We start from the raw sequence: 15673 nt of genomic DNA on the forward strand, positions 1-15673 counted from the left end.
GTGTATGTGTGTATATGTGTGTGTTTGTGTATGTGTGTATATGTGTGTGTTTGTGTTTGTGTGTATGTGTGTGTACATGTGTTTGTGTATGTTTGTGTGTGTGTGTGTGTGTGTGTGCGTGCGTGCACACACATATGTCCTCATGTGAGTGTGGGCCTGTGTACACCATAGCACACATATAGGTATCAAAGGACAACCTCAGGTGTCAAACATCATTTTCTATTTTGTTTGAGATAGAGTCTCCTTTTCACTGCCGTGCGTGTATACCAGACTAACTGGTCCGCAAGCTTCTAGGGAATTCTGTTTCTGCATCTCCAGTCTTGCTATAGGAATGACAGAATCATATACACACTACTGTGTCTAGCTTTATATGGGTTCTGGAGATCTAAGTTCATTCTTCCATGATTGTGTGGCAAGTGCTTTACCTACTAAGTCATCTCCTATGTATTTAATTTTTAAACATAAGTTTTCTTTTATGGCAAAATTCTTGTAACTAAATATTAAGCATTTCAAGTATTGTTGTGGATTTATTACCTGTTTCTATTTAACCAAAGAGATTTTTCTCTTTTTTTTTTCTTTTAAAAAAAAAGATTTATTTATTCAATTTATGTGGGTTACACTGTAGCTGTCTTCAAACACAACAGAAGAGGGCATCAGATCCCATTACAGACGGTTGTGAGCCACCATGTGGTTGCTGGGAACTGAACTCAGGACCTCTGGAAGAGTAAGCAGCCAGTACTCTTAACTGCTAATCCCTGAAGAGATTTTTCTAATACTGATTTCCACTTCCCAATAGTTCAGGACATCGCTGCTTGGAAACTGCATAGTGTGTTTAACTCCTCACCTTTGGTTATGCTAACTGGAAAGTTTAAAACATGTTCACAGAATCTAAGGAAAGTACCTCAGTGTATTTCAGAGTAAATGAGAGATCTCTCCTAGGAATACATGAGTTCCCACTTCAGCTTACATCCTTAATGAAAATGAAAGAAACCACATCAACTTCCCAATATGACTACAGGACATATATTAACTACAGCGACAGAGGTCCCTATGCTCTTAGCCTTAATCTCGCTCAGGAGTCCTGAGAAGACTAGGAAAGGAGGCAGGGGAAGACAACTTCCACCACAGACCAGTTTGCCCCAGCTGACCATTTACATTTCTAACCTTAAACCCAAGTTGGTACCAGACAGAACTACAAGTCTGCCAGCTTCTTTTCCCTGTATCAATCATTGACTCTTGCCATAAGGACTCCAGAATGGGGTAAACCACTCCAGACTGATCCTGTTGCTATCTCAGGGGTGTGCTGGGGTTGGGACAAGGCAGGCTCTAGGGCCAGTGGTGGTTTTGGTGGGGTCTCTAGTAACACTATTTTGGGAAGGTACTTAATTCCTGCATTTTGATTCTCATCTCTCAAATAAGGCTGGATTATATTGCTATTATAAGGACTGTGATAATATAGTTACCTATAATATCATAGCCATTTTGATTTTTATTATTTTGACTCTATTTTCTTAGTGCATATTAGAATTCAAATTTTAAATTATTCCCACTTGGCAGGCCCCTAAATTCTGAGACTTTTCTTTACATGTTTTTTTGTTTGTTTGTTTGGTTTTTTTTTTAGTTCTTCCTTCCTGGCCTTCATGAACTAATAAGCCCTGTATTCCTGTGTTCTTCTTAGTTGACTTAGCAAGCTTGCATGACATCTGCAATGACAGGCATCATTGTAAGCATGTGCTGGATGTTCTTTTATCCCTAACTTTATGAAAAGGGTATTGTCATGTACTTCATAATAAGGAGGAGGCAAGTATTTCACAGTGAGTGTAAATAATTTCCCAAGTGACCAAAAACAGCAACAGGTGGACAAACACTTGGCCCTAAGCCCTGCAGCTTTGAGATGGTACTTCCACACAGCCCCAGGGAGCAGCGTATAGACAGGCCCTTCCAAAGGGAATATGTTTTCCAACAAATACCAGCATTACTGGGAGAAAGTAACATACTTACCAAAGGAAGCCCTTTGAAGCTCTCATTTTAAAAGAATGTAGTATGTTAGGGCCAGGAAGATGGCTCAGTGAGTAAAGACCAACCATGACCATGCAGAGTTCAATCCATGGAACCCACATTTTGGAAAGATAATTCATTGACGGAACAAAACACACACACTAGGTATTTCACAAACAAAAGAATGTACCTTTGTGACCCTAGAAATGGCCACTGCTGATCGTTTCCTCTTTTCAAAGTTTCCCACATTTGGCATTTTGAAATTTGGCCAAAACGTGATTTCTACTTCTCATATTATGAAATTATCCTGTATAGAATGTCCCTTGTTTAAAGTAAAACTTTCTAGACCTTCATTGTTATACTGGATTGGGGGCTACTGAGAAACTTAAAATTGACTATGAAAGCTTAAAAAAAAAAAAACCTATGCTTTAAAATTGATTTTGCTAGGTTTTTATACTCTTGTGAAGCAAAAAGACATATATTTAAGTTAGGGGGCATTACATCCGTGAAATCCTAACATATTTTAGCCAAAGAGAAAACTTTTAAAATGTGCCACTCATTCCTTAGAGCTAACCAAACTTCCCAGGAACCACAGTACACTGCATTTTAAAATGTCCAAGTGTGGAATCAGTGTGTTCCAAATCCTCAACGAAGTAATATAGGATTTTCTAGTTGGCCAAACCCTCAAGAGGGTCCATCTCGACAATAAGTGCGTGGCAAGGACTGTGAAGTGAAACTCGCCACAGATAGCCACACATTCTCCGTAAGAGCATCTAATTTCCTCTTTCTCTTCATCTGTCTGGCAGGGAAGCACACTGGCACACATGCTAACTTTCTGCACACGCCCTGAGATCTAAAAGGAAACATTGTATCAATCTTAGCCCAGCACTGATTCAAAACTTCTTGAAGAGTGTTGGTGGTTTCCCAAAAGGACTTCCTAAAAGTGTCACACTGTATCTTCACTCCAATTGTCAATTCAAGAAACCAAAGCAATGAGCTGCTCACCCTTTTAGTTTTCTCTGAAATGTCCAGGTTAGGCCATCGATCCCCCTTCCCTTACACTCCTAAGGAAGTAGATGAGGATTTCAAACTTGCTACATGAGGGAATGAGGGAATGAGGTGTATAGCTCTTAAAACATTTCTTTAAACCTAATACCAAATAACACACAGGTCCAGGGATAGTAGTTATCACTTCTTAGGAAATGTTGACACATAATCTGTCACAGATCTGGGGATCACAAGACTAACAGCAATGTCTGAAGAAACAAAACAAAGTGAAACAGACAACAACAACAACAGCAAAAATAAAAACACTGTCCTTCAACATAAAAACTCCTTGCAAGCCCAGGCTGTAAGGACACAGAAGATGACTTGATTTTCAAATTAAGACTTATCCTTCCACTTGGTTGTGATTTCATAGTACTTTCCTCAACATTTTAACCCCTATTATTACATATGAGGTGTTCAATAAGGTCGCTGAACATGAATAATTAAAAGCAAACACTGGGGTTGGAGAAATAATTGGGCAGCTAAAAGCATGTTTCAGGTACCCACCTCAATGGCTCACAATCACCTTGAACCCCAGTCCCAGGGAATCTAACACCTCTGGCCTCTGAGGGCACCTGAATGCATACTCACCCTTATACATATAATTTAATATAATAAAATATCCCAGATGTTAGGAGTGTGGCTGAGTGGAGGCGCCTGCCGAGCCAGTGAAAGCACTGGACTCCATACTCAGTGCACACGACCAATAACTATTACTGGCAAATGCTCCGAAGGTCTAGAGATAAAGAGGTTCTAGAAAATGTGGGTATACAGAAGCCCGCAAGGGGAAATGAGGAAGGAGAACCAGTATAAGAAAGCAGAACCTTTACTTCACAAGCTATTCGGTGGTTGAGCTAATGACTGTCACAACTCATACAGCTGAGTGTCTTCCCAAACGAAGGTCAGTTTAATTTTTCTTATGAATTTGCTTGCTATTAAAGGTAGAATGTGGTTAAATTTTTTTTAAAAAAAATCTAAATGTAATATTCTGTAATCACAGGCTCTAAGCATAAGGTACTACGTAATACATGACAAACTGCCCTGCACGAAAACATCTTAAATTGGGTTCCGTTACTGCCATGTAATGACTGGTGCTTGCTGTTTGGATTTCGCAAGGGTGGACATTAACGGGACTTTAAAAAACAAAACCAAACTAAAGAGAAAAGAAAAAACAACAGGCAGTGGGGGACCAAAAAACTAAGCTACATGTTCAAAAATTCTAGTCAAAGAATCCAATCTGCTGAGTTAAATAATAAGTTTGTTTTTACAAAAAAGTAGTCATTTGCCAACTCACGAGGACTCTTTGATTACCTCTCTTTGTGTGCATGTTTATGTGTAACAGCTGATGCTCGAGACGGTCAACACCACTGGGATGCAGGGCTTCAACAAGTCTGAGCGGTGCCCCAGGGACACTCGGATGACACAGCTGCTGTTCCCAGTGCTCTACACTGTGGTCTTCTTCACAGGCATCCTGCTGAACACCCTGGCCCTCTGGGTGTTCATCCACATCCCCAGCAATTCCACCTTTATCATCTACCTCAAAAACACCCTGGTGGCAGACTTGATAATGACACTAATGCTCCCTTTCAAAATCCTTTCTGACTCGCGCCTTGCACCCTGGCAGCTCAGGGGTTTCGTGTGCACTTTCTCATCCGTGGTCTTTTACGAGACGATGTATGTCGGCATCATGATGCTGGGTCTCATCGCTTTTGACAGATTCCTCAAGATCATCGTACCGTTTAGGAAAACCTTTGTGAAGAAGACTGCTTTCGCAAAAATAGTCTCCATTTCCATCTGGCTCCTGATGTTCCTCATCTCCCTGCCGAACATGATCTTGAACAAAGAGGCAACGGCATCAACCGTGAAGAAATGTGCGTCCCTAAAGAGTCCCCTGGGGTTGCTGTGGCATCAAGTAGTCAGTCACACATGCCAGTTCATTTTCTGGACTGTGTTTATTCTGATGCTTCTGTTTTACACGGTGATTGCCAAGAAGGTATACGACTCCTATAGGAAGTTTAAAAGTAGGGACAGCAAGCACAAGCGGCTGGAGGCGAAGGTATTTATCGTCATGGCTGTCTTCTTTGTCTGCTTTGCCCCGTTTCATTTTGTCAGAGTACCATACACCCACAGTCAAACCACCAACAAGACTGACTGTAGATTAGAAAACCAGCTGTTTCTTGCTAAAGAATCAACTCTCTTCCTGGCAACAACTAACATTTGTATGGACCCCTTAATATATATCATCTTGTGTAAGAAGTTCACCCGGAAGGTGCCATGTATGAGATGGAGGACAAAGACAGCGGCGTCCAGCGATGAGCACCACAGCAGTCAGACAGACAACATCACCCTATCCTGACCACTTTGTCCCACAGGCTAATTTCACACATTTTTCTATGTGAGGATAGGACTTCAAAAGGCCATTTACGTGGAGACTTCATTTAAGCATTACAGGAAAAAAAAAGAGGGGAACAAACAGTTTCCTACATTTTATTATCCTCGTGTACGGAAAAGATTATGCCCATTTTAACCACGTAGCTGTATTTGCAAGCAGGATGAATTAACATTAAGAGAACGTGTAATAAAGCAAATGACCACTAGATGTCACCTTTTCAAGAGCATTCGTGTGATTATGGAAACAGCTAATGGGAAACAGGTTTGCCTAAAAAAAACCTCCCTTCTAGTTACCATCCCATGTTCTCACACACGCACAAGTCCAAAAACGTCACGCTGGGTTTTTATAGCCCTTAGAATGCAGACACTTACGGACAGAGAGCAACAGACGTGCATATCCAGTGCCTGTACGGGAAAGGGTGGGGCTGAAAGAGAGACAGTCTGATCAAAATAAACCCAGGAATCTCAAAGATTTCCTTCCTACAAGTGCAAAGGGTTGCTTCTGCATCTAAACAGAGCATCAGAAGGGAGCCACACGCGACAGGCAAAGCCAGTTTACAGCCATGTTCAATCTGAGCTGTCAATCATCTGCACCCTGTTGGGAAATAGTTATTTCTCCCACTGTTTGTCTATATATTAGGGTCTTGTTACACGTTGTCTTATACTGGTTGCTTTAATTCTTGACCACATCTCCCAAACACAGGGTTCTTAAAAAGACAGATAAATCATACATTTTTATTATCTTCCAAAGTTTCCCCCCCACATTCCCCCCAAAAATGGACTGCATATATCCCAGACAGGATGCACTCTACTAACTATGTATAGAACTGTGTATCTTTAGTGCATATAATCAATGGAACGGTAGGCCTGTGGTTAGTGTTATCCATGTGGGATGACTTTTTGAAGCCTGATTCATTTTATTTAGGCCCATTTACTTCCCTAGATTTCTTTACAGGTTATAAAAAAAAAAAAATGAAGTATGTGGCTGGTGATGTTGGCTTTTCTAGAGGACATGAGGACTCTTCCTCTAACTGGCCTGTAATAAGAAATCTAGGCTTCTCTCCTTCCGTGGCCTCAGAGACCACAGAGGCCAGGATGCTCTGGAATTCTTTACTAACCGTGACCTCACGGACTCAAGTTTAATATGGCATGCTTTGTCCTCACCCCACTGTCTGAGGAACCTGCCATTTGACTAACCTTATAAGTTCCTATCAGTTGGTGAAACTTAAAAGCTGCTGTCCTTTACTCCAGGTGACCTCACCTGTCCAACCTCCCCCTGTTCCTCCAGCTCATTCCTCATCTGTGTGACGTCATCCCTCAACTAGTTATCGCATTGATTTAGGATAATTCACTAAAGTATGCACTGTGCAATTAATAAATGTCTGCTAAAACAAATCAAAAGGAGCCTTTTTTTGGTAAAAGATGGGGTGTCACTATTCTTTTCTCATTGTCTTGGAACTCACAAAGATCCACCTGCCTCCGCCTCCCAAGTAGAGGGCCAGGATTAAATGCATACATCAAAGTACCCAGCCCAGATGGGCCTTATTTTATATAATGCACTGTACAAGCAAAAGGAAGGCAGCCAACTCCTACTGATTTATCATGAACAGAGTAGGCTTCCAGGGCAGGGAGTGTGGCTCAGTGGTAGAACCTGTGTTGGGCATATACAAGATCCTAGATTTGAGCCCCAGTACCCAGAAGAAAAAGATAAGATGTTTTAAAATGCAAGCTTAAGTTCTTGAACTCTCTTTAGTTGCTTTCTGATAGTGACAGCTGAGGAGCGATGCCACCTACCTGAGCTAGGAAAGACTGCAAATGAAACGAGGAGACTAAACAGCCCAGCCATTGAATTTCGAGGCTGCTGACATAATGCTTTAGTTTTCCAGTAACTGGGTAGGTCAAACCTGTAACTACAGCATATTACAAATCCCAAAGCTCTTCTACAGATCGATTCTAAGTCTGTTAAACAAAACAGTGAAATCATTTGTATTATTACATAGTTCACTAAATCTATATACCATTACAGAGCCCAGGACAGTCACAGGAAGGCCCCAGCACTGTGCTGCACATAAGTGTGTCTGAGCCGCACGTTAACTAGCAATCCACACTTGTAGTATAACTTATCCATCTTACCTCTGATGACAACTTCAGACTTACCACTAATATACACACTTTTAAGAGAGGTATTTCCAGACATAATTTCAAGAGTAAATCTGTGTTTCACAAGTTCAAAGACTTCCTTCCATTACAGTACTATAGTCAGAAGTGGACGGCCTAGTCAAGTGTTGTGGTACACACCTATGTAATCCCAGCACACCAACATCTTCCGTGTGGGGATGGCCAATCACTTCTCCAGGTGCAAGTTTCTCTCAAAACAACAGCAACAAAAGCAAAGTGTCTGATCTATACAACAAAGTTGCCAGGAACCTAAAGAGGCCTTTTAGGCCTATCTTAAAGTTACATTCCCTCAAGGAACCTCTCAGCTCTCAAGGTAGATTCAAAACTCTAGGATATTTACAGAATGGCACGATATATAACCTGGCCATGAACAAGTAGGATGGAATGAAAAGAAAGAAGCGCTGAGCCTTCAGACACTTGGTCTGCTCTGAGATAGAGTGTAGTACTCTGTAATCCTGTCTTCTTCAGCTCCCCCACAGGCCTGGGCTTAAATCTGTATGAGACCTTTTCTTAGTAAACTCCAGAGCTCCTTAAAAAAGCATAGCCCTCTTATGCGGTGTGTGAGCTGAAATCACAGCAAAATTGTGGGCTTTTGTCAAAAGCTAGGATATAATTATTTGCGCTGGATAATTAGGGTGAGGCCTCCAAGCATCTTCTATGAGGGGAAACGACGGGAGTGTAATTACCACACAGGGAAACACTGTAGAGAAACCACAGGAAGTTACTCTACCATGGGAACGGGGGCGGGGCAGAGATGCAATGATGATTCTCAGTTCAGTGACATGAGCCAGGATGACAATGACAAAGTCACTGTACAGAGAGGAGCCCCACAGGTCAGTTCCCACACAGTTCAACAGGAGAGAGCACCCAGAACAGAACAACCCAGGCCACCCAGTGTCTGCTATCTAAGACAGGAAAGGATTTACAAGGTACCAGCCCTAGTTACTACAGAATTTACAAAGTATCTGTAGGGTCTAGGGACAGACTGGAAGATTCTGAACTTCACACAGAGACCCAATATGCATAATAAAAGTAGAGGACACACATGTTAGAAAGTTCACATGCTTTAGTGGTCACCAGAATCGGCTGAGACGACCCTAAAACTCAGATTGCTGGACACGCCCCAGCAAGGCTCAGTTCAAGCTTCCAGGTGACACGGGTGCCATGGGCTTTACCTGCGCATTTAGGATCATGGCCCTAAGGATCTGGGAAGGCCCACACTCGCCATTGAAACTGACTGGCAATCCGTGGGACACACATAATCCCATTTTCTAATTATAATAAGCTGAGGCAGGATCATAAAGTTGAGGACAGCTTGGTCTATAGAGAGAGTTACAAAGTTCAGGCCACCCTGAGTCACATAAAAACAAACTGACTTTCTGATTAATCTAAGATTAATGAACCAGAGACAAAGCAACATTGTTAGTAGGAGAGCAGGACAGCTACAAGGTGGCAGGAATAGGAATTGACTAACTGGGAAGATGATGCCTCTCTTAAGGGACATCGGCTATGATACTAAATGTTGACACTGTAGGCAATTCAGGTTGCTCGCTGGAAGCCACGGCAGTGGTAAAACCAGGAGTACTGAAAACAAGTGTGAACGTATTAGGTAATGCTTCTTACTAGCCAGGCAGGTAGACAAAGCTGTCAACACATTCCATCATTTAGCAGTCCCAGGAACCCAATAAAGCACTCTCATTATTTTCCCTTTAGAGATGAAGTTGAGAAACTGAAAGACGAGGTCACCTGCATAAAATCTCAGAGCTCAGCGTGGCTGGGGACCTAAGTTAGACTCTAGCTTTTAAACCCATCTTAAATGACAATATTCTCGAAAAATGGCACAACTTCGGTTTCCTGATCTATGCCTTATATACTTTATAACTTCCACAGCTACTCCCACAACCCCTGCCTTTTCCAAAATAACATCATCATGTGTGGGCTACAGGCAGCCCAGGAAGTGCTAGCTGATAAGCTCAGACCCAAGTTAACGAGGGCCCCCCATTCCAGAACCTTCCCACCCTACTTCCCACTCCCATGCCCAACTGCCTGTGGTGTGCTAGCGCTGTGCTGCTGGACACTTTAAAAGGATCACTGTTCTCGTGCGTGCATGTGTCTGGATGTGTGTTTGCACTTGTGTGGGCACACAGGAATATGCATGTGGAGGCCTGATTTACTACAGAGCATCTTCCTTGTTCACTCTCCATAATCCATATTAGGGCAGGGTCTTTGCTGAGCCTAGAGCCTATCACTCAAGCTACTCGGGGCAACCAACTCCTGTGGTCTGGGATTAAGCAGACCACCATGCTTACCTGGCTTTTATGAGGGTACCGGAGCTACAAAGGCTTGCTTTACCAGGAGCCATCCCCTTGCCCTCTCCTCCCCTTTATAACTATCACTATATCCTTGAAGCAGAGGCTATGAGTTTGCCTGATGGTAAAAGGAAATAAGAAAGCAAAAGTGCAGAGAGGACAGATATTGTGCCACTGGTGTGCAGTTCCCTGGTGGCAAACATGGATACAGCTCATCCTGACACCCAGACAAGTGGCCTCAAGACCAGAACCTGAACTGCTCTGCACACATCACAGGAGGGCAAGCAGGACTCCAAGGAGACTGACATCAACCTGTCTGGTGAATGGTGAAACAGTGGCCCCTGGGAAGGAAAAGGGGAGAAGTAAATGAGTTTCATCACCCTTGGAAGAAGATAGGGTCTATCTCAGCACCCTGGTCTACCCTGTGCTAGCCGGCGTTCCACCAGTTGGGTTCCTGAGGGAAATGAAAGTCCCAAATTGGATTCACATGCTCACTAGGCCAGTCTTCCTGTGTGTGCTGGGCTCACGGCTGATCTCTGAGGCTGCACCCAGGTGAGGAATGCAAACCACAGTGAGTGGGAGGTGCTGTGTGGGGCATGGTTATCAAACCACAGAAGTTTGGAGGTTTGAAAAGACTAATTTCAAAGAGAGGGGTTAAAGAAGGGCTCAGAGGAGATGAGCTTTTGGACTAGAATTTGAAGGGAAATGAAACATTTAGAAGAGAATGTTATGCAGCACACAGGATTACCAGCGACCCCAGGAGGGGATACAAGCACACAGACTGCAATCCCACAGTGTGTCAATGCACAAGGTGAGCAGCAGGAAGCTCAGGACCCCGCCTCAGAGCATGTCACAGGCATCTGGACTTCTCTAATGAGCCACTGGAGCTTCTGAGATGCAGAACCACACGGTATGGGCTGTGCTTCTGGGAAAAAAAAAAATTATGCATCTTGAAGACTTTCAATTTAATTGAAAGAGCCACGGAGACTAGGAGGTCCCCTTTCATCTGCAGGCCTGAGCAGGAAAGAGACAGATCCCTGACAATTAGATCAGGGAAGAACCCTGATAATGATAAAAAGATGGCCAAATTTTAGCTTTTTTCTCACCTTCCTGAGCAGAAACAAAACCATAGTGAGCTTTTCCTCCAGACAACAGGGGCCCTACTGAGGCTGACCAATCCAAGCTGGTCAGATACTTCAAAACCAGCGCTGTCACCACTGCTCCCATTTCTTTTGTCTACATTGACCAACCCAAAGTTAGAAGAAGGGATCCATTCCAGGCCACCCCAACCACTTAAAATCCCAACCCTTTGAAGAAGAATAGATTCTGGTCCCAATTCTTCCCCTGCAGCTTTGCTGTGAGTGTGTGTATGTGTGTGTGTGTGTGTGTGTGTGTGTGTGTGTGTGTGTGTGTGTGTGTGTGTGTGTGTGTGTGTTTTTAATAAAGTCTGTTACCTATTGCTGTCTGTCATGTCCAAGCTTTGTCTCTGCCTCCTAACTCAACTGAGTTGTTAGACAAACCAAACTCCATCCAGCCCCCTACATGGCAGCACATGGCCTGGAGTCATTTTCAAGGGGATAAGTTGTGAGTTCCTAATCCAAGCTTACTTAGGGAATTCTGTATACAGTATGTTTATGATTAATGTATAAAACATATCCTCAAGGAATTCACTGTAAGTATAGCATCCTCCTTCAACAGAAGAGTCTATAGAGACCCTTAGACTGGATGAAGTACTGAGTCATGAAGAAAGGCAAATTGCATATTTGGGCGGGGGGGGGGTCCTCAAACTCAGTTGTCATTGAGGAATCAAGTCAAGAAGCCAAGACAGAAAAGGCAAAATGTCGACAAAGGTTCTGAACACAGGGCCAGACTAATCCTGCCAAGAGTTTTGCTGAGACAGGAAGAGCGATTAAGGATCAGAAAACCTAAGAGGTCATGTTGCACAGAGCAAACAGGAGAAGAGGAACAGAGGATGAACTGGGGTTGGGGTGTATAGAGTCCAAAGTACTGGAAGACATTAAAGAAGGAAGTGACAGTCACCAAAATCATACTCTGTCTGAGGAGGTCAAGGTAACTGAAAGGAGGTAGGTAGCATGGTGGTACTCCAGTTTGTGAATGGGAAATGAGGGCAGACAAGTAAACTCTTCTCTTTCCAGAAGGGATAACTCCATTTAAGAGATTCAGAGGGACTACAGACCACAAGAAGTAACGAGCAGAGCACTGATGAGATGGTAGGATTCGGCCTGCTAATTGCTCTGTCCGTCTGCCTGGCATGACTGAACACGAGCTTTCCTCTGCCTATCACACTATTGAGAATGAATCTCAAGGGATTAGAACTTCTCTAGGAGAATACTGCTGGGAGGGGAAATAGCTAGAGTCTTGACTACATCAAAAGGAGAAACTTGTCACCAAGAGAAAGATATTCAAATTGTTAATGACCTTGCAGGAGAGATTCATCTTGCAGAGCACAGACCCACCTTGCCGGATAGACTCACCCCGCAGGAGAGACATGGAGCAGAGGCAAGCAAGGGACCACACCTTGACAGATTATGTAGTAAATGTTTCTCTTGCTTCTACGTAGACCCTACTCCTAGAGAATCTAGAGAAATCCTGAAGACAGACTTGAAAGGGTCAATGGATCTCTCTCGTCCCTCTTCCAAATGTGGCCCCATATCGAACAAATCTCCCTTTTCTGCTACTCATTATTAATCTGACTCCTTTAATTGGCTTACCGAGGGCAGGCAGCCAATCCTGGTTTGTTGGGGCTCAGGCTATGAGCCCTAAGTCTAGCAACAACCTCGGGCAACAGAAGCGGCCTAGTCACATGATAGTTATTCCACCATTAGAGGGATCCGTGTTATTACCTGAGTCCTGACTGCTTTGCCCCATTCTCAGAAGTATCTGCAGAAAAAGAGGTTGAGCAAGGGAAGCTAGGGAGGAAAGAGAAAGGGAAGCATCAGAACGCAGACAAAAAATAGGACAGAAGTTAAAACAGTAAACGAGTAGTAAGAGGAAGACAGTAGTAAGAATAAGAAAGACACAGAAACCCCAGTTTAAGACTTCAAGTACATATCTAATTCTGCTTTGGAAAAAAAGTATATTTTATTCATCATTCAAACTTCTCCTAATCCAATAAAAAGACCTCAAACTGCCAAACATAATACCCTGAGGCATAGGACTAGAATGCTGTGCGTGTGCTTACAAGGTGGGTTGTTTGTATTCGGTTTTACTCGGAATTATCTCTCGCAAGCAAATCCACCCTATATATGTCCGAATGAACACCTTCATATCTTTTTTTGATGTTGAACTTCCTAACTGTCAAGAAAGATACAAAGAGTGCTTCAAGACTCCCTGGCTCACCACTAAAAGAAACTGGAGCTTCCTGAAGGCAGCTAGAAAGCTAAAGGGATAGCCTAACTCCCCTTTGAGGGAGGGTCTTCACCTTTTAATCATCTCACGCTCCCAAGCATAAAGACATACCTACCTTCCCCGTTTATTCCAGCTATCACACCTATGCCTTCTATCAGGAAAAAATGGAAGACCAACGAATTCTAAACCACATGGTAACTCTCCTGTATACATTATCTCACTCCAGTTATAGCATCTTCATGCTTAAGAACGCATTGAGGCTAAAGAACTAGCCCAAGTATAAAATGCTGTGAAACAGACACCAGGATCCAAACTGGGCTTGACCTGATCCCAGTTACCAGTTTTGTCACAGCCCAACATTAAAGCAAGGCACACAGCCGAGAGACAGTCAGGATGCCAGACCTAGAAGAGGTTACAAGAGGAGGACGAGAGCAGACTTGGCTATCTCCAGACTCAATCTCCAAAGCTTCTGTCCCCTTTAATCAACCACTAGGAAGGATGTTCTCATACCAGAAAAGGTTAGAGCTTTTTGAAGACCTGATACACACAAGTCACTTCAAGCGACATATTAAACACAGTAATTTAGGCATAGGGACCCAAAGATACCAATCTGGCCTAAGGAATATTAAAGGGTTTGCGATAATTACACACAGCGCAAATGCACAGCTTCTAGACATGAAGTGCAGAATAACCTTCTATACGGAAACAAACAGGAAGATTGTCTGAGGCTTTCGCTACAATCCTTGCTCCACATTCCGACTGTATGGAAAGGACATGGCTATTCAGTACACATCACTTAGCTGGGTATGTCGAGTCATGCCTCTGGTCCCAGCACTTCAAAGACTGAGGCAGGGGAATTGCCATAAATTCAGGGCCAGACTAGGGTAAACAGGAATACTCCAGCTAAACAACAAACAAACAAACCCAAAGGGACCAAGACCTGTCACCTGAAGCTGAACTCACTTTCTTCCTTGCTGTCTGTGTCAGTGGGCTATTATCCAAAGGACTACCAGTATGTTTATATGCACATTTTCCTTGAGAAGGAACTGGATATACTGGAAGTCACAGTGATGGAGAAAAGGATCCTGTTGCAAACCACTGTGCCTTCTAACACTATAACAGAGAGCACTTTCCCAGGTTGACAGCGAGGATCAGAAACTAGGAATGGAGGAATGAGACCATGCTATGACACAAGCCACATGTTCAGTGTCCCATACGGAGATTTACGAGGTTGAGGAGAAGGCTCACATCAGAAATGAGAGGAATCTCATCAATAGTGTTATTGACACGATCTTCTCTCCTTGAGTGTCTGTATCTCATTAAGAATTTATCATGGAAAAGTAATCTTTAACCTGTGATTAAACCATCATTTTGTGGATGTTAAAACTCAACTGAACTCACTCAATTAGGTAATCTATAAGTATCTCTTTGCTCAAGAGCCACTGGATGGATCCAGCTAAACAGAGGGTGCCAACTTCCCTCTACAAAGAGGATTAAAGAAAATGTAAAAACGAAGATTAAAGAATAAGAGTCAAAAATCCAAGTAAAGTACAATGTCGATTAGATTCCACAAAAATATTAAGATAATACTGAGTACTGAATTTAATGCACAGAGCATTTCCACGTACTGTTTTAGTCTTAGTACCATAACCAATAATAATGTAACAATTCTTTAAAAAGAATCTCATTAGGCCAGTTAGATGGCTCAGTAGGTTAGAATGCTTGTTGCCAGAGCTGAAGACCTGAATTTGATCCCTGGAAGTCCCATGGTGGGAAGAAAGGATTCTCTCTGGCAAGGTGTCCTCTGACCTGGGCATGTACACCATGGCATGCAAAAAAGCGAACACATACATACACAAAAATAAATCAACTTAAAATGTTATCTTTGGGGAATACATGCATAAGCAGTTAAAGGTATTAAGTTTGTTATAAAGACTACAACTTTAAACTCATCACCCCCAATAAGGCATGCAATGATTTGTGTGCATGTGTGTAGTCTGTATATAGAAGTGGTATATAGAAGTGTTTAGCAACTAGGAAATTTAGATGAAATACAGTAAAACTACTCTTTCAACTTGCATAAGGATGTGGGGGGGGGGGGATGGCCCAGTCACCAAAGTGCTTACATTCTGGGTTTACATCTCCAGCCCCCACATAAAAGGGCGTGTGCTGGGGAGTCAGAGACGGCAGGATCTCTGCCCAGGTTCAGTGAAAGACTCTGCCTCAAAAAGTAAGGTAGCAGATACCTATGGTGAGCTAAGGTCACAGGCACATAGCCACGCATGGCCACGATGTAAGAAGCCATTAAAGTCACTACCAATGCTAAAACATTGTGTTCGATGGGGAGGATAAATGAGATTACTCAGCAAGTAAAGTTGCTT

At 42.9% G+C, this 15673-nt stretch overlaps 2 protein-coding genes across 11 annotated transcripts in view; one reads left to right on the forward strand and one right to left on the reverse strand.

Moving 5' to 3' along the window:
* Med12l (mediator complex subunit 12L) overlaps positions 1-15673 on the reverse strand; it is a 320796-nt gene that overhangs the window by 104462 nt on the left and 200661 nt on the right. The window lies entirely within an intron of this gene.
* Positions 4391-5658, forward strand: P2ry13 (purinergic receptor P2Y13). Its single transcript, XM_032898346.1, has one exon. It carries the CDS (start codon positions 4391-4393, stop codon positions 5399-5401), a length of 1011 nt encoding a protein of 336 aa, XP_032754237.1. The 3' UTR covers positions 5402-5658.

Source organism: Rattus rattus, chromosome 3 (assembly GCF_011064425.1).
Source record: "Rattus rattus isolate New Zealand chromosome 3, Rrattus_CSIRO_v1, whole genome shotgun sequence".
Taxonomy (NCBI): Eukaryota; Metazoa; Chordata; class Mammalia; order Rodentia; family Muridae; genus Rattus; species Rattus rattus.